At 47.2% G+C, this 24172-nt stretch overlaps 6 protein-coding genes across 6 annotated transcripts; 3 read left to right on the forward strand and 3 right to left on the reverse strand.

Annotated features, from left to right (window-relative positions):
- Positions 1-1227: 1227 nt before the first annotated feature.
- On the reverse strand, positions 1228-2024 carry FOXG_14388 (uncharacterized protein; the record flags this gene model as incomplete). The annotated part of the gene is made up of 3 exons (XM_018394450.1): positions 1228-1773; positions 1825-1945; positions 2008-2024. 3 exons carry the CDS (start codon positions 2022-2024, stop codon positions 1228-1230), a joined length of 684 nt encoding a protein of 227 aa, XP_018254603.1.
- A 1578-nt stretch (positions 2025-3602) lies between these two features.
- On the forward strand, positions 3603-5331 carry FOXG_14389 (uncharacterized protein; the record flags this gene model as incomplete). The annotated part of the gene is made up of 4 exons (XM_018394451.1): positions 3603-4145; positions 4213-4337; positions 4454-4955; positions 5056-5331. The coding sequence occupies 4 exons, from the start codon at positions 3603-3605 to the stop codon at positions 5329-5331; spliced, it is 1446 nt and encodes a 481-aa protein (XP_018254604.1).
- A 541-nt stretch (positions 5332-5872) lies between these two features.
- FOXG_21708 (uncharacterized protein) lies at positions 5873-6523 on the forward strand (the record flags this gene model as incomplete). Its single annotated transcript, XM_018402055.1, has 1 exon — positions 5873-6523. The coding sequence occupies one exon, from the start codon at positions 5873-5875 to the stop codon at positions 6521-6523; it is 651 nt and encodes a 216-aa protein (XP_018254605.1).
- Positions 6524-7054: 531 nt separating this feature from the next.
- On the forward strand, positions 7055-8896 carry FOXG_14390 (uncharacterized protein; the record flags this gene model as incomplete). Its single annotated transcript, XM_018394452.1, has 4 exons — positions 7055-7189; positions 7286-7333; positions 7395-7516; positions 7576-8896. 4 exons carry the CDS (start codon positions 7055-7057, stop codon positions 8813-8815), a joined length of 1545 nt encoding a protein of 514 aa, XP_018254606.1. The 3' UTR covers positions 8816-8896.
- Positions 8897-16709: 7813 nt separating this feature from the next.
- FOXG_21709 (uncharacterized protein) lies at positions 16710-17360 on the reverse strand (the record flags this gene model as incomplete). The annotated part of the gene is made up of 1 exon (XM_018402056.1): positions 16710-17360. The coding sequence occupies one exon, from the start codon at positions 17358-17360 to the stop codon at positions 16710-16712; it is 651 nt and encodes a 216-aa protein (XP_018254607.1).
- Positions 17361-18785: 1425 nt separating this feature from the next.
- Positions 18786-20767, reverse strand: FOXG_14391 (uncharacterized protein). The gene is made up of 9 exons (XM_018394453.1): positions 20530-20767; positions 20440-20474; positions 20310-20395; positions 20104-20256; positions 20014-20051; positions 19927-19964; positions 19746-19880; positions 19276-19698; positions 18786-19227 (listed from the first exon to the last, which is right to left on the reverse strand). Exons 1-9 carry the CDS (start codon positions 20626-20628, stop codon positions 19200-19202), a joined length of 1035 nt encoding a protein of 344 aa, XP_018254608.1. The 5' UTR covers positions 20629-20767; the 3' UTR covers positions 18786-19199.
- Between the last annotated feature and the right edge of the window lie 3405 nt (positions 20768-24172).

The raw sequence follows: 24172 nt of genomic DNA on the forward strand, positions 1-24172 counted from the left end.
TGTACTACGCCCAAATGTGAATCCGGCAATCACCTCGATCGAGTAATCTACCTGTACAGTACAGGCAGTAAAACTGGGTGCAACTTTCTGAATAGGAATGTTTGCCCGGGGAGAAATGACCGACTCCTCTTCGATCTCCTGAGCATTGGCCACCTCTATTTTGAGCCCAGTGAGACATAAAGGTTGTGGGATGACGTCCATGGCGTGCGTCGATTCCCATTTCTGCAATATCGCAAATTTGGAGATGTATCTCTAGACTTGTATTAGTCGCGCTCGTTTGTTTGGCTTTTTATATCTTCCATGGTTTGTACTTGCCATACCAGCTCCTTCGCCTACATGAAGAACCCCCTTAGTCTTCACCTGCGGATACCGCAAGTCGGATCGAAATGGAGCAATATGCATACGATAGTGAAGATTCAGTGGAACCCAGTCGTCAGATTTATAGAGAGTTACCCTCTAACATGCCCACCTGGCAAACACAAGTCAAAGGCTTGGTCACTCAATAAGGTGATCACCGTGCCCAATGAACAAGCAGGAGTCCGAGCAAGCCCGGAGATAAGTGACCCCACCCTGAACTTCACGCGCAGGAGCGGTGTTACAAACTGCATCATCCCCAGAGTCTACTGAACCGCGATGCAAGGCTCAAGAGGCGGTCGTCATTATGACAAACAAGTCTCTCCTAGACAAGACTCAGCATACAAGTCCAGCAGTCTCTGAAAGACGGACAGGCAATGTTTGATTGGCTCATTATGAGGTGAAAATGCTATGTCTTTGCGCCACTTCAGGTACCCGCATATGTAAGGCAAGTAGACTTAGCCGAGAAATCTTGTCAGAGGTTTGATATATGGTGCCTTAGTTTTTTTTCGACATAATTGAAACTGTGGCCACCTCTTAGGAGAAGTAAGTGTTATTAGGGTTAACATCAGTACACTGGGGGCCGCATAAGAAGAGTTGGTACTTCTCAACCAGTGTCTATATGCTAGTGCTACCGCGCGAGCCATAAATAATATAGAAGACGGCCCCATAACTAGCCCAGTTGTGTACTCATGCTCCCATGGCCCGAAGTGGAGTCTTGCACGAAACCCTCCTCTGAGACTGGTGTTGCATTTAAGGCACGTATTTCACGTAGATTTTCCGAGGAAGCAGGCAAGCCTTGTTATCTTGATCGTAATGAGAGACAATATATCGCAGAACGCATTTTGAGAAAATTCATCTCTTCCTCTCCTTTCAGCACGCTGGGGGGGTAGTGTCATGGCCACATTGCAAGCAGCGGCTTTGTACTCCCTGTAATGCTTGATAACGGCCGCAGTCCCAGCATTTTCCTATCATGGGAGTCTCCATATACGAGTCTAGAAGTTCCTTTATGAATTCCGGAGTCGTACCCGCGATGCCTTCATAGATCTGCCTAACAGGTTTGCTTCCCAGACCCTGAGGCAGATTGATCCTTGCGTACTTGATGGCTTCATCTCTAAGATCTCTGACATAACTTGGCGTCAGTTCGTAAGCAGCCGGAATGGATCCAAGAAATTCAACAATTTCCGAATCTCTAAGCCTATCTAAGTACTTCGCTGCTGATAGTGATATCAGACTGTCGACTGCGTATTTGTCTGCCAAAGAAAACATTCTTGCATGAAATTGTAGCGCAGATATGTTCTGTTCTTCGATCTCGGGTGCTGCCGAAACATCGTAATCCCCATTATTAAAGTATTCAATCATTTTGTTGACAATGAACAGAGAATCCTCGCTCATCTCGTAAGTTCTCGAGGAGGATTCCTTGAAATAGATATCAGCCATCAGTCCCCAAGTTCTACGCCACCCACTTACTTGAAATGGGCCAGTAAAAGCGGTATGGAAAACCTTGGACTGTGTGAATAGGGCAGTTTTCCGAACATGAAACTTCTTGCTCTCACACATCAAGACAAGGAACTCGCCATTCTCATCCTTCCTAATACAAATTTTACAATCAACAATTAATTGTAAAGTCTGAAATGACGTAGCTATACATACCTCTGTTCGTCTTCCATGCTGTTACAGATAAAGGTATGATATCCTAGAAGCAAAAGTAGGATTCTCCGCCCGGAACCATATCAGGAAAATGGATCATTATTGCGACCGAGGCGGCAGCGAATCATCGGGTCGGTGTCCGTCCATCACATTACCCCGCAAACCTTAAAATACCAAGAAAAGATCCCAAGTGCCAGGAGAGCCCATGAAAAGAGCGGATGGGGAGGCTTGTTACCTTTCTATTGCGTTTCCGAAAATTGTTATCTGTATAAAGGCATTAGAGTCTGTCTCTTGGATGCATCGAGAAGGACTAAAAGGTTGCAGGGAGCGGAACAGGACGAATGCTGAATGTAATGGCCGCCTCATTTTATCCGGCCAATCCCATCTTTTCTATCAGTCCTCTCTCGTAAATATTCTGTAAATTGCACCATTCAGCCACATGATGGCGTAAAAGGGCAGGCTTCGAAATCGATCGTATAGATCGATTTGATCGATTCGATTAATCGATTCGATTTCGATTTCGACCGATCGATTACAAGTCCTGATCGATCGATTTATATCGATCGTCACCCGCAATTGATCGATATCGATCGAGCGGCCCTCTCAGTCGGTCGATATCGATCGATCAAATAGATCAGACAGAGCCTCACGTGACGAGGCAATGAAGCTGCGCAATCCTAAAAAGGAAGGTGGTGGGACGCCTTCCTCCTTAGAAAGCTCTCAACAGCAGCGTCTCTCCACCAATCGCGCCTGCCAGGAATGCTTTGTGGGACATGCGACGTGTTGCGATCCACACAGAGGCAGAATCCAGGGCAGCCTACCCTGCACCTCACCGATTTATATATGGTCCACCCGATCGACGATCAAATCGATCGATCAGGACTTGTAATCGATCGGTCGAAATCGAAATCGAATCGATTAATCGAATCGATCAAATCGATTGGTCGATCGATTTCGAAGCTTGTAAAAGGGTGATTCGGACATCGAAAGTTATGCGCTCTTTGAGGGGGTCCTCGGCTGGGCTGCCGCTGGCAGAGAGTTTACGGACCTGATGGAGGAATACGATGAGGAAGTGTGGCGCAGAGACTATTCGAAGCACTAAGATGTCCTTATGATGGATAGGGTTGCTTAGAGACAGGTTGATTAATGTCATGGAAATCTCAGGAGATGATTAAACTGTAGCGATACTACACTGGGGCTGAACCATGCATGCAAGATTGCTATTAGTGCTTTGCGCCAGCCAATTAACGTTGTAGTCTCTGTCTCGACCTGAGCTTTGAGGGGATAAATTAGGTTTGCGCTTGAGCCTGATCAGCGACCCGCTTGCAAATAGTCAGCCAATCTTATTAGGTTCAATTTGTGGGCCTGGGATGCGGCATATCCAGGAACGGTGAGTACCGTTGTAGCCTACTGGCCAATCAAAGCTTTCCTGTCCGTCCATTCTTTCTCAATATTCCCTAGCAAGAGTTAGAAGAGCATAAAAGTTTACTCGTATAAAAGCCAGGCGATGCGGGCTACTCACCGTAATCAGATTTCTCTTCAACCCGCAGGACAAGAGGACTAGGATTTCTAAACAATCGCCAACACCTTTGTTCTCAATGGTGGCTGAACTTACACCCTCGCTATCAGTTGCGACGAAGTTGCACGACAAGAAAGCGGATGAAGAGTCTCAGAAGGTTGACTCTTTTCAGCCTGACTGCAGCGGACCCGCCTCTGATACACATTGTACCGAAGACGACCAGGGCCTTGAAAATAACTCTAACGTCCCCAAACTATCGTATCCGAAACTTTTCTGGTTCTTCTTCTACAACTTTGGCCTCTTTGCTTGGGGCGGACCCGTCGCGCAGATTGCCCTGATCAAAGAAAGGCTTGTGGTCCAGGACAAATGGATCACCCTCCCTCGCTTCCAGCGCGTCTTCTCCGTCTATCAGATCCTCCCCGGGCCTGAGGCTGCCGAATTATGTATGTTCTTCGGTTGCTTGTCTGCGGGTAGGATAGGCGGGATTATTGCAGGTATGGCATTCATCCTGCCCGGGTTTGCTTTGATGCTACTTGCTAGTTATTTGTATACCCTAGCTGGTTTTGAGAATAAGTACTTCAATGCTTCGTTTCGGGCTTTGCAGCCTATCGTCGCGGCAATGGTAGGTGTCTCATCTATTGGAACACTATGCGCATTTTCGGTCATCTGATTCTTACACTTATTTCCAGATCTTAAGAGCGACTCACAAGATAGCTGACCACTCGGTGAGAAAGCACAGTACGAGAAAAGTGGACCCGTTTCTTGTGATTGCAGCCATTTGCACGGCCATCAACGGCGCACTTCGGATAAACATGTCAGTATTCCCGTACCTCTAGATTAAACATAACTATACAACAGATGCTTTCTGCCGACGCCCGAATCTATTACGACGCTTTTAGGCAGTACGCTGACACCATTACTTCTTCATAGTTTCATCTCCCTTGGACTCTACGGCATAATCTATACTTTTATCGCTCGGCGCCTCTGGATCCCTGCGGCCGCGCTCTTCATCCTTCAATATGTCGGTTACGCACTCTATGTCGTCTTCCGTGGTGTACCCTCACCAGTGTCGTTGGCCCTCGGTATCGCTAAGACACCGTCATTGATCAACCTCTTCGTGCTAGGCCTTGTGGCCGGCACGCTCTCATTCGGCGGCGCGTATACAGCCATCCCGTTTGTGCAGGTTGAGGCCGTCTTGATGGGGGCATGGCTCCCACAGAGCGTGTTCATTGATGGCATTGCCATTGGGAATATCTTGCCGGCACCGCTGGTTATTTTTGCAACGTTTGTGGGTTTTCAGGGCGCATACTTGGATAGGTCGATTGGCAACGCGTTTGCGGGGGCGATTATTATCACTCTGGGAATGTTTTTCCCCTGTTTCCTGTTTACCATTGCGGGGCATGAGTTGTTGGAAAAGTTGGTTCGAAATAAGGTAAGCGGAGCTCTGATTTCCTTAGTTTCCTCGTCACTATCACTTCCGTTATCAACAGGTCTAGCAATAACCTCGCTGACGGCCACCTTCCGGCAAATAGTTCCTCGCTAGCTTCTTTGACGGCCTATGTGGCTCGGTCATTGGCGTTATAGCAATCATCGCGGCGCAGATCCTCAAGGCCAGTATCGTAGGCTCTCTGGAAAGGGTGAAGGATAAGCCAATTGGTGAGGTAATTGACACAACCGCTCAGGTCGGCCCGGCGGCGGTTCTGTACATGCTTGCCCTGGCGGTTCTCTACAAGTTTACTAATAAGTACACTGCACTCTTATTAGTTATCATGGGTGCAGCCGCGGGGCAGTTTCTATTTGTAGACTAGGGACAAGAAAGGTAGTTTGTACAGAATAGCGACACCGGAGGAGTACAAAGTCATGGCCCCAGATGGTGCCATTAAGATTGAGGAAGATGAACGATAGAAGAAGCTCTTGCAGGTTATGGGTATCTTTTCTATCATTTAATATCAGATTGAACGGAACACGAGAATATAGAATAGAGGAATACGGCAGGCGGATATCTCAATACCGGGTGGCGGGGGAAAACACCTGGAAGGACAGAAAGGAGACAGAAGAAAAAACAAGCTCTTGGGGACTAGATTGACCCCCAAATGTGAAAACCAACCTCATTTTAATTGGACATCAACCCTATTCGCGTATCCAACAATTCCCCAGCCGCCAATCTAACAGCGACTGTGCTGCGCCGCAAACTTTTGAACCGAATCTTCATTGGTCGGGTTTGGGGCACAAGTGCTCCGTACGAATGTTGGGTCACAGCTACCCCGCCGCATGCGCTTTTATTAGAGGAGAACCTCCACATTGCAAAATACCTCCCGCAACATCATTCTCAAAATTCGAACAAGCACCATGCCCCCTTTAGTTTACCTAGTTCGACATGCAGAATCGGAACATAACGTCTCAAAAGACTTCTCACAAAGAGATCCACCTCTCACTTCTTTGGGTCTTTCTCAAGCATCGGCCCTAGTCGATACGTTCCCTCATCCAGAGTCAATCGCCATAATATTCACTTCTCCACTCATGCGCACCCTACAGACGACACTGGCTGGCTTCTCCCATATCCTAAGCAAACAATACCTCAAGAATAATGGCAACGAAGAAGGCACCCGTCTCATTATAGACCAGGACCTACAGGAGCGAAGCGACCTTCCCTGTGATACTGGATCCAAACGTTCTGCGCTAGAGATAGCTTTTCCGCTCCTTGACTTCAGCGTCTTGGCTGAGGATTGGTATATCAAGGATGGTCCTCACGCGGCCAACGATTCTGCTGTTGCTGCACGAGCTAAAAGATTCCGAGAGAGATTGCGGGACACGGTTCAAGCCATCCACGGGAGCGAAGATCTCGCAAATATGCCGAAAAAAGTTGTTGTTGTCACACATGGCGTATTCATGAAGTACCTTTGCGAAGATATGACGATTGATCTTCCCAAGGCAGGTTGGAGGACCTTTGCGATTGCTGATGGAGTTGACGGTAAAGCTATTTTGAATCCTATCGAATAAACTATACGGTCGATCCTCGAATCGAAGCACTAGATCATATTGTAATGTGACCTACGTAACAATCGCAGCTGCCAGGCTCGAATAAGAATCCCAAATATGAGTCGTCGTAATGATAATAACTCCGGGCTTTAGTGCTTGACTTATCTCTGCTCGTTTAGCAGGACAGGTAAGTCCACCATTATCATTCGCACGGCCTCATTTAGGTAAGGGATAATTACGGTTACAGCTGCCAGGAAGCCAGGACCTTACTGATAAAAAGTGATTGGATCTACCTTGACCTAAGACAACATTAAGGGGGTAAAAAAACCCCTGTGACAACTTGGATGATTTAGGGTGAACCAGTAAGATCTTACACAAGTCAAAAACACTCCAATTTTTAGATCTGAGGCAATATACAATTTCCCACCTCATAATATGCTATCTATCCACGATTGTGATCCTGCTGATAGCCTCCAAAAGCTGCTCGTTCAATGGTCCCCAGAAGATTTTGCCGACTTTCGACATACACCCCTTTTCTATAACGATTTCAGGATGGCAGTCCGGTCCCGTATGGCCTGGCGAAGTTGGCGACCTGTTAATCTGAAGGCCAAGTTTTGGAATACCATCAGCACCAATTACCACCTTGGTTTCACATCCTTCGGCGGCCCCCCAGTGCATTTCAGGATCGTAAGTACTTGTACAATTCTTTGGCGATGCGTACCTAGCGGCGCATCTAAGCATCAAGAAATGACAAGCGCTAATGAATACCCTCCCCTGTCTTAGTTCCGTGACAAATTCGTCGATAAGCTGCAATGGATTGACAATCAAGTGGTAAGCAACTATTTTTTATGGTTTATTTGCAAGAAGAACAGTAGCGCTGATCGAGATACAGTATCAGGAACTCTTCAGCGTCTGCCAGGCCTTCTCTGGCCCTGGCAGCACCAAGATGCACTACTGCATTAACCTGATTCATGATGGTTTTCTTCCTGCTTTACTGAGCTTCTTCATCTGGAGGTAGGCAACCGCAAACACACAGGCACTCTCCTTACCGAAGTAACTAATTCCTTCCTTAGCTTGCCTGGGGCCTTGGGAATGTATGGTCTCTCTATTGGCGTCTCCAATATTGGAGACACTCTTCCCGGACCCGTTTATGCACTTCTCTCCGGGCTCAACGCCTCAACTGTGGGCATTATCGCAGTCGCTGCTGTTCAACTATCAGAAAAAGCCATCACTGATAAAATAACTCGTATACTCGTCTTGCTTGGAGGTGCGGCCGGGATTCTGTACAATGCGCTCTGGTACTTTCCTCTTCTGATGTTCGTGGCCGGCTGTGCAACCGTCGTCCATGACTATCGCTGGCTTCATGGCCCTATCAAGACTATAGTCGGCTTGATGAAGAACCCCACAAAACGGCTTAGGGCACAAGAGCCGGAGTCCATCGAACTTCCACAGGGGCGATCTGCCGATCAGGACAACAATGCCACTACCACTGCTGCATCGTTCGGCACTACCAGGGAACACGATGACGTGGTATCCCGCACGAGCCAGGAAAACAATGCGCAGACGCTCCCAATCACCGAGAATTCACATTCAGAGGCTGACTCAGAACCACGCGTTATCCCACCAGAGCGGTCCCTTAACTTTTCCTGGAGCTTTGGCCTTGGAATTATTGTCTTCTTTCTCATCACCTTCATTGTGATTATGGTCCTTCGTGGAAAATTGCGGGTCAAGACATACCTTTTTAGCTTCTTCGCCAATATGTACCTTGCAGGGACCATTATTTTTGGCGGAGGTCCTGTTGTCATTCCATTGCTCCGCGAATATGTTGTTGCTGAAGGCTGGGTTAGTCCGCGCGACTTCCTTATCGGCCTTGCGATCCAACAGAGCTTTCCCGGTCCCAACTTCAACTTTGCGGTATACCTAGGCGCTTTGACAGCATTTAATGGTGGATACAATTCGGCCGTTGGAGCAATGCTTGGGTTTATTGGCATATTTGCTCCTGGACTTATTACAGTTCATGGTACAATGGGTATTTGGAGCGCTATCCGTGGTCTGAGGTGGGTTAAGTCCCTTCTCAGGGGTGTCAACGCCGGTGCCGTGGGACTCATTTATACCGCGGTCTATCGCTTGTGGCAAATCGGGTATATTGCTGAAAGTCTTCAGCAGGGAACGAGTCTGGCACAGGAGCCGTGGTGGGTTGTTGTGACAGCATCGAGCTTTGTCTTCGGCTACTCATTCAACTTGAGCCCTCCAGTTATTATCATCATGGGCGCCGTCTTAGGCCTAATCTGGTATGCAGTTGCGCTCACTTAGCGACCGCCATATTGTCTGTAATGCTTAACCCCTTGTTAAGCTTTACGAAAGCGTTAATATAGCGAGTATTGCAGAATAATTTAGCATAAATACTAAAAAGTATAACGTGGTTGATAAGCATGCTGATCATCCAAGTATGCTGATCAAAAATTCCAGCCTCTAAACTTTAAATCCATTTAAAAACATAATAAACCATCTGATCAATTAAAACTACTTACCATACTCTTCCCCAGAGGTCTCAATCACTACCTGACACGTCCTTGCATTATGCCCGGCCTTGCCGCATACACCACAACGCCGACCACCCGGTCGCTCTGACCTTCCTCGACCACCACTTCTCGATGATTCGGCCACTATCTGCGCATCAACATCCATCTGATCAATTACTTGCGATGCTTCCTGTACAGTCATTGCCCCTCCTTTCTGTAGTCTAGTCCTTTTTGCCCTCCGGCGCCGGCTTAGTATCTCATTTGCATCTCGAAGATTTCGGACCTCATTCCTCAATAAGACAACCTCATGCATAACTGCCCTTGTTGCTTTAGTATTTGACTTTAAAGCTTCTATTATTGACTCTGGGGAGCTGCCTTTATGTCTTCTGATTCGTTTTTCGAGGTATTCAGACTGAGATTGAGCCTCAATTGCTGTCTTTAGGGTCTTTGAAACCCATGGGGTTAATGGTTGGCTGACCTCCCCAGGAGGCGTTGGGGTTCGTAGCTGCACATCAAGCTTTGAGATCACGGCTTCTGGGTCAAGAGGAGCAAGTCCAGCTCCTCTAAAACCCCCCCGGATATTGCTTTCTGTGAAAGTAGCTTTAAAGGCGGCATAAAAGGCCGGGAAGAACTCGGTCTTGGAAATGTGGGTTATAGAGCATCTAATCAGATGCTCTATTTGTCGACCATAAGCCTGTTTCAGCACTGCAAAGCACCCAACATCAAGAGGCTGAAGTAGGTGAGATGCATGAGGTGGCATACAAAGCGTGATAATCTTATTATCCTGGCAGTATCTCTCAAAGTCAGCAGAGTGGTGGCTTTCGTGGCCATCGAGGATCAGAAGACGATAGGCACCAACTGATCGGTTACTTGTAGACCGATCAAAGTGCTTTAGCCACTCAAGACCTAGCTCGTTATTTGTCCACCCATTTTGGCTCGTTGCAATAACCCAATCGCCCGGGAGGTTGCTTTCTCGGTACCAGTTAGCAAGGTGATATTTGCCTGCACCAATGATGAACGGCGCGATCGATTGACCTTCCGCATTAATCGCCTGGATTACTGTAATCCATTCACGATTTCCAGGCTGCACTGATTTTGATCTTCCTTGCCTTTCTGAGCCTGTGACTGCCATTCCGGCCATTATGAGGCCCATCATAAAGCCAGTCTCATCAAAGTTCCAGATATCATCTGATCGGATACCATACTTCACAATTGTATTCTGTACAAGCCTAAACCAGCCACGAATAATAGTCGGATCTTCGCATTTGGTTCTCTGGTAGTCATATCTCCGAAATAAACGCGTCTTTAGCTCTGGTTGTCGCTTGACGAAGTTATGAGCCCAACGCTTGCCAACAGATGATGCGTCACGGTCGGCAAGCAGAGAATTGGCTATTTCTTCTACAAAACGCAGTCGCGCAGGAAATCCTCGCGAATCTAGGTCAAGGAGGAATTGAACTATTATCTGTTCCTCTAGATCAGTCAGTCTCCGTGACTTTGGCACCCACGCGTCTCGTGATTGAATGCCATTCTGTCGGTTACGGAGAGTACCGAAGCCAACTTCATATATTTTTGCGGCGCGTCGGAGGCTTAGCTTTGGGTTATTTTGAAGGGCCTGAAGTGCAAGAAGGATTCTAGCTTCATTTGATGGCTGAGGCATGTTTAGTGGTTGAGAATTAATTGATCAAATGGTTAAGATGTAGGATGAGGGATTTTTGATCAGCATACTTGGATGGTCAGCATGCTTATCAACCACGTTATCTTTATAGTTACTTTACTATAGCTAGGTTATTATCCTTGTAATGCCAGAATTTAATGCTTAATTACTATTAGCCAAATTTCAATATATAGAGCCTGATATGCTAAACTTACATGAAGTAAGAATAAGTTCCTGGTCTTGGAAGAACTTTGTTAATCTGCCGAGTACTGCAAGTTCGAACTTCAACTTTATGCTGTACGTAAAGTATTTAAGGACATTTTGAAGTATTCGAAAGCCTGCATATTGGACGCCTAGAAGAACGAAGTCCATGATGATAAGAACCACATTCATAATAATGAGCTCTGCCATCAATCGCTGTTTCCTTTCTTCTGACGTGTATGTCAGGATCTTAGCCGTTCCCCAGATGTAGAGCCCGGATATAATCAACTCTTGGGCGCAGAATATGGTGATTTGGAGGGGCTCCATAACCTTATATCCGAGTTCGACTGCCCTCGGGACTGGAACGATGTTATAGCAGAATGCTAAGACTGTCGTGGGAATAAGAATGATAACAGCGTTGATAATAATCATTATCAGGACACTGCGAAGGATACAGGGGCTCTGGAGGACAAGATGAAGTCGTGACCACAAGACAAGCGATTGCCCAACGATGAAGGCCCACCATCCGGCAATTGTAATGGCGCTTTGAAGGTACGTGTGAGGGGTTATTTCAAAGAAGTAGGTCGAGAAGCCAATGGTGGCGACGATTAGGCCAAGGCTTGCGACTAAAAGACTCCAGAAATACCACCCGGAGAATCTCTTAAAGGTAACAAAGATTAAAATAATGATTTCCAAGGCATTATAGAGGGTGACTGCTATACAGCCAGCGAAAAAGAATTCCACTGATGGGCTGCTGTCGCTTGCTTGGCCAAACGTCAACATGTTTTAACGCCAAGGAAGGTCACACAATTACTGTAGTGGTAATAGATGAATCCTTGGCTATGGAATGGTTGCAAGAGAAGACTTGAATTTAATATAAGTACTAATTGGATATCTCAGCATGTGACTGAAACCGCACTATAAATGCCGGACCCATAAGCACTACCCAATTTCATGACTCTGTACGGTATACTAATACAGGCCTCGCGGGTATGATGACGTTTATTAAACCGGCTGCTAATATGCTTTTCGCAGGGTTGGCTGTTAATGTCAGTAAACCTCCTTCTCATTGGTTGTATGGCGGGTAACTAAGAAAGTTTTCTCATGTCTTTAAACCTATCAATTAAGGTGCGAGAAATGCGATGCAGCGTACTAAAAGTTCTCGTATTTTAAATTAAATGCTGACGATTCATGCACTATTCTATGCCGATTTTCTTTTCTTAGTGCCCTAAATTACATCTGCGGCAGATAGTAGAGATGTTCAATATCTTCATCTTCTTATAGGCGATTACGCAACATATGAATCAATTTGAACAATACGTTCAAGTGCGATAATAGTCGAGGTCCAGCAACCTGGGGTCAGATTGCGCTCTTGCATTCTCAACACCTACCAACAACAAAGAGCGGGGTAAGCACCCACCCAAACTAAAGCTGTCGCCCTCCCTTAAGCGACGTATTCAGCAATGATGCCTAAGGGCGTTCCCTATCTATCCCGGCTCGTGGAATCCAAGCAGTATCATGACTCGACTGTCGTTTCTGGGGATGCAGCGTTCTCATTAATGCCGAAATCCTCAGATTATAGTTCACAGCCACACCCCACCCTCCGAACAATCACGAGGATCCTTCGCGGATACTCGGTAACAGCCGACACAGACATATCCGAGATGCCGGCGCTAGTGCAATTTTGCGCGCAGTTGTGGCTGTCACATCATGTCGCAACACACAGTAGTGGAAACAGGAGTTTCTGAAGGTAATGTCAGATCGCTATCCATATGGAAAGTACGAAAACTGGACGGAGTGCCAGAAACTGGATCCCTATGTTGGCCACTCCAATGGCGTTAAGGATGTTCTCATTTGTGGGCTTGCTTCGTTTGAAAGGCTCGGGCTGAGTACCAATAGATCCAGATCCATATCTGAGTGATAACCGATAACTATCCCTTTGACTGTCGTAAGCCTCCACTTCCGTACCAGCAGCGGGGCTAGCCAATAAAAATGCATTAAATCAAAGGTACATTTATCCCCGCCTAACTTTGGTTGTGCCAAAGGTCCCAGCAATTGCCAAGTCTACATAAAGCTACATTACATTCTTGACATCCATATCGTGACTGCGGCGCCCTTCGACTGTTACCGCTAATCGCAGATAATGCTGCCCTTGATCTTCGAGACCGACGCTGACCTAGCCGGAGGCCTTGACAGGCAAGGCATTCAGATTTTCCTTTGCGAACGCGAGTGTGCTGTAATGTAGGCATAAATTCGTTTCCAGTCCGAAATCTCTTTCTTGATTGCGTCTTCGGTGCATACGCTTCTATAAGATCATTCACAAGCCATTGCCGCCAACTGCCTTGCGACATCTCTGCCTTCCATTGCGGCTGCCCTCGCTGCTGCAAAATGAAGCTATTTACAAGGGCAATTTCCAGGAGAAAGTCCCAAGCCAGGGCTTTCCAGCCGCCTCGGCGCACACGACGGTCAAGGCCCCAATAAGCTCTCATTTGGTCACCTCAATCCACGGCATTCATCACGTTGTTATAGATAGCAGCAATAGATGGGATAGAAACCTGTTTAACAGGGTCGTCACCAAAAAAACGCTGTATTGGTCTTGCTTGCATTTGGTCTGTTGTTGGTTCTTCCTGATGCAGTCAAGCCTTTCATTGCCCTTAAACACAGTCGTCAGAAATACCACAAGCGCATTGTCTTTCCAAGCGATCTGGTTGACCTTGTTATCGGTTGTTGGAATAGCTTTAACAACATTAAACTCGAGGCTGCCAGCAGCTGTATTATCTATAATCAGACTTGCCTATCCTGATATACTATCCTGATATCATCTCTGCTATCCTGCTATATCTGATATGATATATATCGGATATCGGATAAAGCTAGGCTCTTTTACCCTGATATCAGGATAGATACCAGGATAGATACCAGGATAAGCTGCACACTCTGATTGGTCGGATGCCACTTTATCGCCTGACAACATCCGATTTTCCCATGTTTACAATCTTCGAATCTCTCAAACATCACTCAAGTGTGTAGATATAATACGTTGTATTATTCTGTGCCTCTGCTACTCTTAATAATGGCTTCTTCATCACAGCAACGCACAGATTTCACCTCACAGCCCCAGATGACTATTGGCCCTACTGTTGATGTAGAATCAGCATCATCTGAGGTCCTGAACTTCGATTGCATATTCCGTGCGACATATCCCAAAAAGGGTCAGTTCGGACCATCAGGGAAGCGCAGAACGAAGGGAGCAGTGGTTTATGAATGCCTTCTCTGTTCTTCTGATCAGGCCTGGTCAAACCCCAAACGAGACAACGCCATATACCACGCCAAACGCAAACACCGTGATATCGTTAACTCTTCAGACATTACAGTACTCGAACGATCATCGGACATGGGACCTCCATTAAAGCAAGCTAGAGTCGATAATTATTATACAGCAACGCCATCAGAATCGGCCCTCCGCAAAGTGTTCAATCCTCAGCGATATACTGAGAGCATGGTTGGCCTTCTCACACATCGTCGTCTTCCCTTTTCGGCAGTTACATGGGATGAGAGGCAGGACGTCATGCTGTCCTGTAATCCGGCAATTGAAGACCTCATAATGACATCGAGGCATGAAGCGATGCGTCATATTACTGCGAATTTTAGCCTTTATCAGTCGCAGTTAAAGGCTAAGTTACAAAGCGCCGTTTCAAAGGTCCACATCTCATCTGATCTCTGGACATCGCCGCACCGCCATGGTGTGCTAGCAGTGTGTGCACGATGGGTTGACGAAGATTACCAACCCAGACGAGCGCTTTTGAGTCTACCAGAGATTCGACACAGCCATTCCGGTGAACATCAGTCTCGGATTATCTTCTCAACACTCGATATTTACGATATCGCGAATCAGCTCGGCTGCCATACGGGTGATAATGCGGCATCAAACGACACATGTTTGCAGCACTTATCAACAAGGCTTAGGCAGGACCGCAATGTGCGTCGAAGTCCAGCTTTGTTCTCCTATCTAGTCGTCTAATCTATAGCAGATCAACTGGGATCCAAAACGGCACCGTATCCGATGTATCCTTCATGTTATCAACTTATCCCTTCAAGCCTTTCTTTTCGCGTCTTCACGTGAAGCACTTCAAGCCGCCCTCGATGCTGCTAGCGATATCACTGGGGATGAGCTCTACAAACCGTTCAGCTTCATCCTGAACGACGCGTCTGGTGGTGATACGACAAACCAGCCAGATCATATGGAAGCTCAGACGGAGCATACTGGCGGCGTTGGATGCAAAAGAACTTCCATTCAGAAGGTAAATCCTCCACCGAGATCAGATAATAAGTCAGACAATACCAGAAGGGGGGGCTGGATTATGGTGCCAGCGCTGCGCAAACTACACCGGATCGGGCTGTGACTACGTAACTCACCTATCCACAGTGATGCATGGGATGAGCGCATCAAATTACGGCTTGGTATTGATAACGATACGCGCTGGAATTCATGGCACAGGATGATCGACAACCTGATAAGGAAAAAGCAGCAAGTAAAGCAGTTCCTACTTGACTACGACAAAGCTCTAGGTGACAATATTCTCACCTCTTCTGATTGGGATTACCTGGAGAAACCGCACGCGTTTCTCCAACCATTCACTTCTACGACCTTGTGGGCTCAAGGCGTTACGGCGACGCTCTCGCAAAACCTCATGATCATGGATATATTACTTCGCCACTACGAACAGAAGAAGGTATCATCTCAGCTTTCGCCTAACTCAATCAACTAGTTTCTGATCCTCTCTTTAGGAGCTCTATGAAGCAGAGGAGACACATGATCCTCTCATGTTGCACTCTATTGATATGGGCTGGTTCGTACTCGATAAGTACTATGCTTTATCCGGGGAGTCCCCTATCTACGCAACTGCCCTTCTCCTTGATCCGTCGAAGCGAGCGCGATACCTTGAAATAAACTGGAAGGGAGAATGGGTCGAGGCTGCCATTAGGGGACGCACTTTCGATATGGGAGGAAGAATACAAGATGGCGCCCACCCTCGGACCTGCCCAGGCACTGAGCGAAGCGTCTAGGTCGCAGCAAGGGCACTCAAACGAGCTTGATCGGCTTCTGAACGAGATTATGGTCGCCGAGGACATAACCAGGGACGTAGATGACTTCGAAAACTTTATCCACAACCAGCCGATAAAGATCGAAGGCTCTCCTCTGATCTGGTGGTGTCAGAGGGATCAGGTTCGGACATATCCGCGTCTCAGTCGCATGGCCATTGACATATTGTCTGTGCCCCCTGGTTCTGCTGACCCCGAGTCTGCATTCAGTGGAGGAAGACGCACTTTATCATGGGATCGGGAAAGGATGTCATGTGTTAATCTGGAGAAGGTTGAATGCATCGGCAACTGGCTGCGTGAAGGACTCATTATACCATCATCACGTGGTGGTAGAGGGCTTGTTGTGGACGGTGAAATAAACGGCAGTGTTCATGTTGATTCGGATGATGATCTAGATTAGAATTGAATGAAATATTTACCTTTATGCTTAGACATATCTGTCGCCATATCATCTCTGCTAAAGCTGCTAAAACTCCTAGACTGATATCATCTCTGCTATCCTGCTAAGCCGATATCATATCAGGATAGTGTGTTATCCTGATATCAGGATAATTTATCATATCGGATATGATATCAGGATAGGCAAGTCTGAGCATTAAAGCCCGGAGTTATTATCACTACGACGACTCATATTTTGGATTCTTATTCGAGCCTGGCAGTTGCGATTATTATGCAAGTCACATTACAATATGGCCTAATGCTTCGATTCGAGGATCGACCGTATAGTTTATTCGATAGGATTCAATACAGCTTCACCGTCAACTCCGTCGGCAATCGCAAAGGTCCTCCAGCCTGCCTTAGGAAGATCAATCGTCATATCTCCACAAAGATACTTCATGAATACGCCATGTGTGACAACAACAACATTTTTCGGCGTATTCGCGAGATCTTCGCTCCCGTGGATGTCTTGAACCGTGTCCCGCAATCTCTCTCGGAATCTTTTAGCTCGTGAAGCAACAGCAGAATCGTTGGCCGCGTGAGGACCATCCTTGATATACCAATCCTCAGCCAAGACGCTGAAGTCAAGGAGCGGAAAAGCTATCTCTAGCGCAGAACGTTTGGATCCGGTATCACAGGGAAGGTCGCTTCGCTCCTGTAGGTCCTGGTCTATAATGAGACGGGTGCCTTCTTCGTTGCCATTATTCTTGAGGTATTGTTTGCTTAGGATATGGGAGAAGCCAGCCAGTGTCGTCTGTAGGGTGCGCGTGAGTGGAGAAGTGAATATTATGGCGATTGACCCTGGATGAGGGAACGTATCGGCTAGGGCCGATGCTTGAGAAAGACCCAAAGAAGTGAGAGGTGGATCTCTTTGTGAGAAGTCTTTTGAGACGTTATGTTCCGATTCTGCATGTCGAACTAGGTAAACTAAATGGGACATGGTGCTTGTTTGAATTTTGAGAATGATGTTGCGCGAGGTATTTCGCAACATGGAGGTTCTCCTCTAATAAAAGCCATGCGGAGTGAAAACGTGATCAAAGCCCAGCATAACGTCACTACCCTGGCTCGGAGCTATTGACCACCCGTGTTTTGATCCATTGATGCCTTAGGCTGTTCGAAATCTCGTTGATGATCATAGAGGTGGTGATGTTCTTCTTCCTTTTATTTTATTTTGCACTTGTCGCTGCCCATTTTGATCTCTACTGCATCGAATGGAAAAGGATAGCCTGGTAAGGACTTGTAAAGGACTTGTCTTGAGGGACAGTGTTTTCGATCCCCGCTGATTTTTTGATTAAACTTGCGTGATAAACCTTCTCATTGGCTGGTTCGTTCCTTCGTCACAACTTTCGCAGCTAGCTCTACTTTGGTGGCGCAAAGCGATACTACCTCCTGAGCGCCTACGTGCAAATCAAATCTTAACCGCGCGTATTTCGCGACTGCGTCGTAGTAGTTTAGGAAGAGCTCTACTGACGCCAGTATGTATGCAACAAAGATTTCCCCCTCTTCAATTGACTCTTGATCTTGTCGGTCGTCCACATTTACCATGAAGTATTGACTACCCTGACTATCTTTAAACATGTGGCCTCCAAAGCTCCGTGATCACCAGGCTGATGGTCATGACGTCGAGCAGAATGAAATAACCCCATGGCTACAGCATACAGGATGGCCAAGTAACTAATGACTAAATTAACTTTACTAGAGTTGATTTTATTGGCCCACTCTAAACCTAGTAGGGTTGAATATTGCCAGGGTGTAGAGTTGATTTTACATTATTCCACATACAGGAAGGGTAGTGCTGATCAGAACAGGGGTTTACTATAGAACGCGACGCGTCCTGTCGCGTAAAGTGCTATTAAGTACAAGTACAATATACTGTATGGTGTCATTATCGATCTAAGTGTAATCTTTATTTAGATCATACTATTAGCAGCCAAATCATCATGACGAACACTATGACGGATTGTGATTTACGATCTGAGCCATGGAGTGCAATTTATCCGTACGTTCTTCTCTCAACATACCGCTTTCTCATCTGTCAAGTGTATGTTTGCCTCTGTTACCGATGAGGTTGCTACTCATTTAAAAACACGACATCGCGATTTAAAGCCAGAGCATCGATAGGGCCTAGTGGAGAAGATTCGAAAGATCCCGATACATTCTACGCAATCACGACGAACTACGTGATCTACGGTACCCAACTGATACGATTGAACCCATTCCGCATCTTGCGCCACAAGAACCAGACGGAATGAAATGTCGTGCGTGCGGCCATATTGTTCGTCGTATCCAAAAGACACAAAAACATTGTGCTGACGAGCATCAATGGATGAACACAAGAGGCAGAGGCAACCAAAGCTGAAGAGGAGGGGAGGTCAGGATAAACAACAAGGCATGAAGAGATAGAGGCATAACTTCTAAATTGGTAAATTATAGATCAGAGGATGTACGGCTGACATGAACGAATTGATTCAGAATGTACAATACACTCTCCTACTTCTGGCAACACTCGATGACAGACGTCTAGCAACGTCTGCGTTCTGGAGTAAGCACTACATGACCTTGGAGAGTCAGGTGTAGAGAATCTCGGTGATGACCTTTCCATGATGTCCTAACAGCACGAATGCTTTCGTTGTCTCTCGTAGGGCATGGGGTGTACGTGATTGGCTGACTCAGAACATGACGCCGCATTTTACCTCAAACCTGCTGGAATGGGTTTGTAGCTTGAGACATAAGGAGTAATGGCGGTATTCGGTCGCTCCCGTCGAGACTCAACTGGAAATTATGGTTTCTGGCCATATACAACATGGCTGAGTGCGTTAGATGAAGTCTAGGATGGCTTTGAAGTGTAGACTTACAAATCAAACAGAGCGTGGTACTTGCGAGCATACAATTCCTGACGTATCTGGGCCAACATCACCAGGACTTCGTCCATGGGCATGCCCAGAACTCCACAGAATATCTTCAGAGAGAAAGCCTCTAGGCCTTCCAAGAGTTGAGCGATATTACACATGCCTATATCTTTCAACTGTGGATCTTTGGGCCATGATCCTAGAGGCAATCGGAACTTTCGGTGGACAACATTCGTGAAGCCAGCATGCCTGATCCACCCTTCAAGTCTTGGCCCTGGGCAGGGCTCGCGGTTCAGCTTCGTTCTTGCCGTATCGATGAATAGTTTCATCCATTTCAGGAGGTGATGATCGTCCGTGATTGAGCCGTCTTCTGAATAGTAGAGAAGGTCAAAGTCCTGAAATTCGGCCCAGCCGCCAGGATGAAGGTGCCTGTTGACGATCAGTAGGTGCTATCACTTCATTTCGCGCTAAATTACTCAAAAACGTTCTCCACTAGCTTTGGCCAGTCCAGGATGGAAGTCGACATGTAGCGTGAAAAAATGTAGTCAAACTTATCGTGGACCCATGGTTGCTCGACGTCATCGACCTCGAACTTGACGTTTGGGGGAACCCTTCTTCTATCAACATTGCTACACGTCAAGCTCGGGATCAACATACCATGTGGGTTGGATAGCACTCAAATCGTTTCCGATAATCTAGAATGTCAGCAATTCTTGCTCCGTATATAGGGAAAGCGTTACATACTTCAGCACTAGGATACTCTTCACCGACGCAAATGGCCCCTATTTCTGTAAGCATGAATCGACACAAAGCAAGACTGAACATAATACCCACATATACCTGTCCCTGTACCGATATCTAAAACCCTTGCTGACCTATTCAAGTCAACTGGAGCTAGAAACAGGCGATTGCCAATGCCTTTAGTTATGAGCAAATGTGTCAGATCGAGTCGTTCTCGTTCTGCTTCGTCGTTGGGAAAGTTATAGGCTGTAAAGTATCAGAAGTCGCACAAAGTCGTACAAACTCAGCGAAGGTCTTACAGTCCGCATTGTAGGCATGGTATTGTCGACCGAATTCAGTGGGATAATTCAGGACGCTCGAGGTCAAAGACGCAGTGTAGGTTGATCTGCTTCGATAAGTAACAGACTCGAAAAGGACCTGGTGATTTACATTTCACTACTTAAGGTTGAGTCACTGTCGTTAACCTTGGAACGGTGATTAGATTGCAATAGCGTAAGAAGAGGGGTAGGGAAGGCACACAGGACGCGTGTCCACTTCAACTGGGGCCGTATTAGTGGCGGCTTCTGCTGCTTCGTGTACCGGTGACTGCGGCGGATTAGAAGGACTTATGCCAGTCATTGTGGCGGATACGATGGGGAAAGGATTGCTGGGCAGCTGCTAAGGAAGTAGACGAAGGGTCAAGTGAAACGGCTTACGGGAAACGTCTTGTACTGGGGCCACCGGGTAAACTAGTGATAGCCGAAGTTTATGGCGTGGGGAAGGTCCAAGTTTTATAGGCTAGTGAGGCCGTACGCCCCACTCAGTAATCTCTCCACTCAGTGTTAACAGGCTACAGTACGTCAGCTGACTTGATCGAGCTACTTAGCACGTGACCCAGTTGAAGCGCTGTTGGCACAACGCTGGTACCGAGCCCTGACCTAGACTGTATCACTAGATGAGGAAATATCTTGGAATACTCTTACTCATCTTCTCTATAACTTTTGAAAGACCTGGTAACTGCTTGGCGGAGATTCTGGCCGTTGGTGGATGTCCGGTGTTGCGAACCCCGCTTCAGACGTCATCATCGTCATTGGACGTGACCCGCAGCGCTATCCTCAAATCAAATCTGGGGTCATCTCAGTGCCCACAAGCCTCGCCTTACTGACAGCGGGGTCGATCCAATTAAAATGCCTATATAAGAGGTACTTTATTGCCTGCCTAATTTCTATTATGATAGAAGTACCAGCAATTCCCGTTGTTGCAAAGAGAAACCTTACCAGGCTGGCGAATCTATCTACCGATGTAGATGAAATGTAGATGTAGATAGATGTAGATCTACATCTATCTATCTACCAGAGGACATGTGGGTCTTCTATCTATCTACCTGGAGGTCCGGTAGATAGACGAAATGTAGATAGATGCCAAGACCGCGGTGAAAATTGGGTGAGGTAGTTGTACTTTCTCGGTACTAGTGGCATCCTCCTGCACCGAAGTATCGGTACCTCTGACAATCCCTTCCCTAACCGTCCCTCATTTCCCGATTTCCCCACGCCATCCCCCTTTTTCGCTTGGGTCTTGGTTTGACATATTCTCATTGCCCTTGATGCCACCCAAAACCATTGCCCAAATGGCACCTCAAAGCGATTTATTCAGTTACGCAACCGATACTACCATATCGGAAATATCCTGTCCCGAAGACCCAACCTTGCCTATGCACAATTCCTCGTCTCGCGGCAGCCATTCAATCATCAAAGACTGGGATGCAGTATCGCAAGCTGTCCGCAGCCATTGGGTCCTCTCAGCTCGAACTGGTCAAGCTATCGGCTGGTTTTGGGCTCACGGCTATGACGTTCAAGCTAGGTCCAAAGGCAATGAGTCTGGCCCCCATACATGGCTCTGTTGCCACTGTGTCCAGCATGGCGTTCCCCGGCCAAAGGCTTATGTCTCGTCCAACACTCGGAACATTGAAGGTTATCTCAGCAAGGCCCACAATATTTTTCATCCAGATCCATCAAAAGCAACACGATATATGCAGGAGCGGCCCCCGAATCAACTGACCCTTCATGATTTGGCAGCCAAGAAACGGAAGAGGGACGACTTTCACGACGAGTTGGTTACTCGATTTGACAAGGCCACGTTCCAGCGCCATGTTGTCCAGTGGATCACCGATGCAAATCTGTCATTTCGCGTACCGGAGCATAAAGGCCTCCAAAAGGTCTTTCAGTACCTGAACCCCTTGGTTCACGAGACTTCCGCCAATCTGACCCATGAAACGGTTCGGGCTCGGATCATCGACGAGTTCAACACATACAAATCGCGCGTCATCCACACGCTATCACGAAGCCCAAGCCAGGTTCATATTGCATTTGATGGCTGGGCGTCCCGGAACAGACATTCGTTCTTCTCCATAAATGCCTTCTTTCTCGATGAAGATACATTCCAGCCACGGAAGATCGTCCTTGGCCTCCCAAACATCGCCATAGCGCATACGGGAGAAAATATCTCAGCCGCTGTTATGGAGGTGTTAGATGACTTCGAGTTGATTGCAAACAACAAGGTTGGATACATTATTCTCGATAACGCCGCAAGCAATGAAGGAGCAGTCGAAGCAATAGGCCACAAGCTCCAGTGGCAGAATCCGGCCAGCAGAAGGATTCGGTGTTTCGGGCATATTCTTCATCTTGTCGCCAAAGCGCTCCTCTTCATTAAAGACAGCAATACACTCGAGGACCTTGATGCGGACGATTTTGCAGAGTGGACAAAAAGAGGTCCAGTAGGTAAACTCCACAACCTTGTCGTCTGGGTCAATCGGTCGAATAAGGCGACAGCAATTCTGCGGAAATTACAAGATGAGGACCCTGACAAGCCCTATCCAGGCACTCTTGATGTCGTCCTTGACAACAGCACACGCTGGTTGCCTCAATATTATATGATTGAGCGAGCAATTAAGCTCCGACGCTATCTGGAGGAGCTCATTGACATTATGATTCAATCAAGCAGGAAATTTCAACGACCCCGATCTACCCGTACCCAGCCGCCAAGCCAACTTCCTCGATGTCTTGAGGGAGAAAATCTACTGAGCGACGCAGACTGGGATGCCCTCAGTTGGTTCAGAGATATTCTTAGAATGTTCGATTCCTGTCTTTTGCGGCTTGAAGGGGACTGTCAGCTCCGAGTTCGTAAGGGAGGCGTTGAAGCTCAATATGGAATTATTTGGCAGGTTGCCGTCGCATTCGAATTCCTTCTTTCTACGCTGGAGAAAGCAAAGACAGAGGCAACACACCGGGCGGAACCTAGCTACTATTCCTCGTGCGTCAATTCGGCCTGGGCCAAACTCAACAAGTACTACACCAAGCTTGATGAGACGCCAATATACTATGCAGCCACGGTTCTCCACCCCGGTATACAATGGTCGTTCTTGACAAAAGCCTACGGTGAGAAGGAGGAATGGCTTTTCGCGGCACGCCAGCTCATCCAAAAGCTCTGGGAAGAGGACTATCGCGACCTTCCCGCTCAGTGGGAAATCTCGAGCAGTAACCTTCCTGCCGCGGTGGGGGCGCGAGTACAATCCATTTGATTCCTTCCAAGACGAATTAATATCATCCACCCGCCATGGCCAAGACGAAGCCACAGACGAACTGGAGAGGTGGTTGTCTACAAAGCAAGACATATACACAACATACGACAATCCTCTGGAATACTGGTATGCGAAGCGATTTGAGTATCCGCGAGTGGCGAAAATGGCGATTGACATCCTCTCTGTCCCAGCAATGGCTTCTGAGTGTGAGAGGACCTTTTCTTCCGCTGGTAGTATGGTTTCGCCCAAGAGGTCACGCTTAGATGCAAGCACAATTGCCGTTACCCGGACGGTAAGGTCGTGGTTACGGGCTGGGCTGCTAGAAGGGTATGAAGGTTTGCTGAAGGAGGTGGGCGACGACACGGCCGAGGATTAGCCGACCGTCTATCTACCGGATCTATCTACATCTACATGTAGCCTACATCTATCTATCTACATTGCAAATCATGACTAAGCATCTACATCTATCTACATAAGATGCCGGTAGATAGATGTAGATAGATTCGCCAGCCTGGTTCTAGCCTACTCTTAAGGATAGCCCTTTATGTACATGATGTGTTGTGCCTTACAACAGATGACCCTTCTGCCTGCGACACGTGGCATTCG

Source organism: Fusarium oxysporum, chromosome 15, assembly GCF_000149955.1.
Source record: "Fusarium oxysporum f. sp. lycopersici 4287 chromosome 15, whole genome shotgun sequence".
In the NCBI taxonomy this organism is placed as follows: domain Eukaryota; kingdom Fungi; phylum Ascomycota; class Sordariomycetes; order Hypocreales; family Nectriaceae; genus Fusarium; species Fusarium oxysporum.

Coding starts and splice junctions, on each gene's coding strand:
- FOXG_14391 (XM_018394453.1), bottom strand. CDS start 20,628: ATGACTGGCATAAGTCCTTCTAATCCGCCGCAGTCACCGGTACACGAA. Junction 20,475..20,529: donor TTGAAGTGGACACGCGTCCT/GTGTGCCTTCCC, acceptor CACCGTTCCAAG/GTTAACGACAGTGACTCAAC. Junction 20,257..20,309: donor CCATGCCTACAATGCGGACT/GTAAGACCTTCG, acceptor GATACTTTACAG/CCTATAACTTTCCCAACGAC.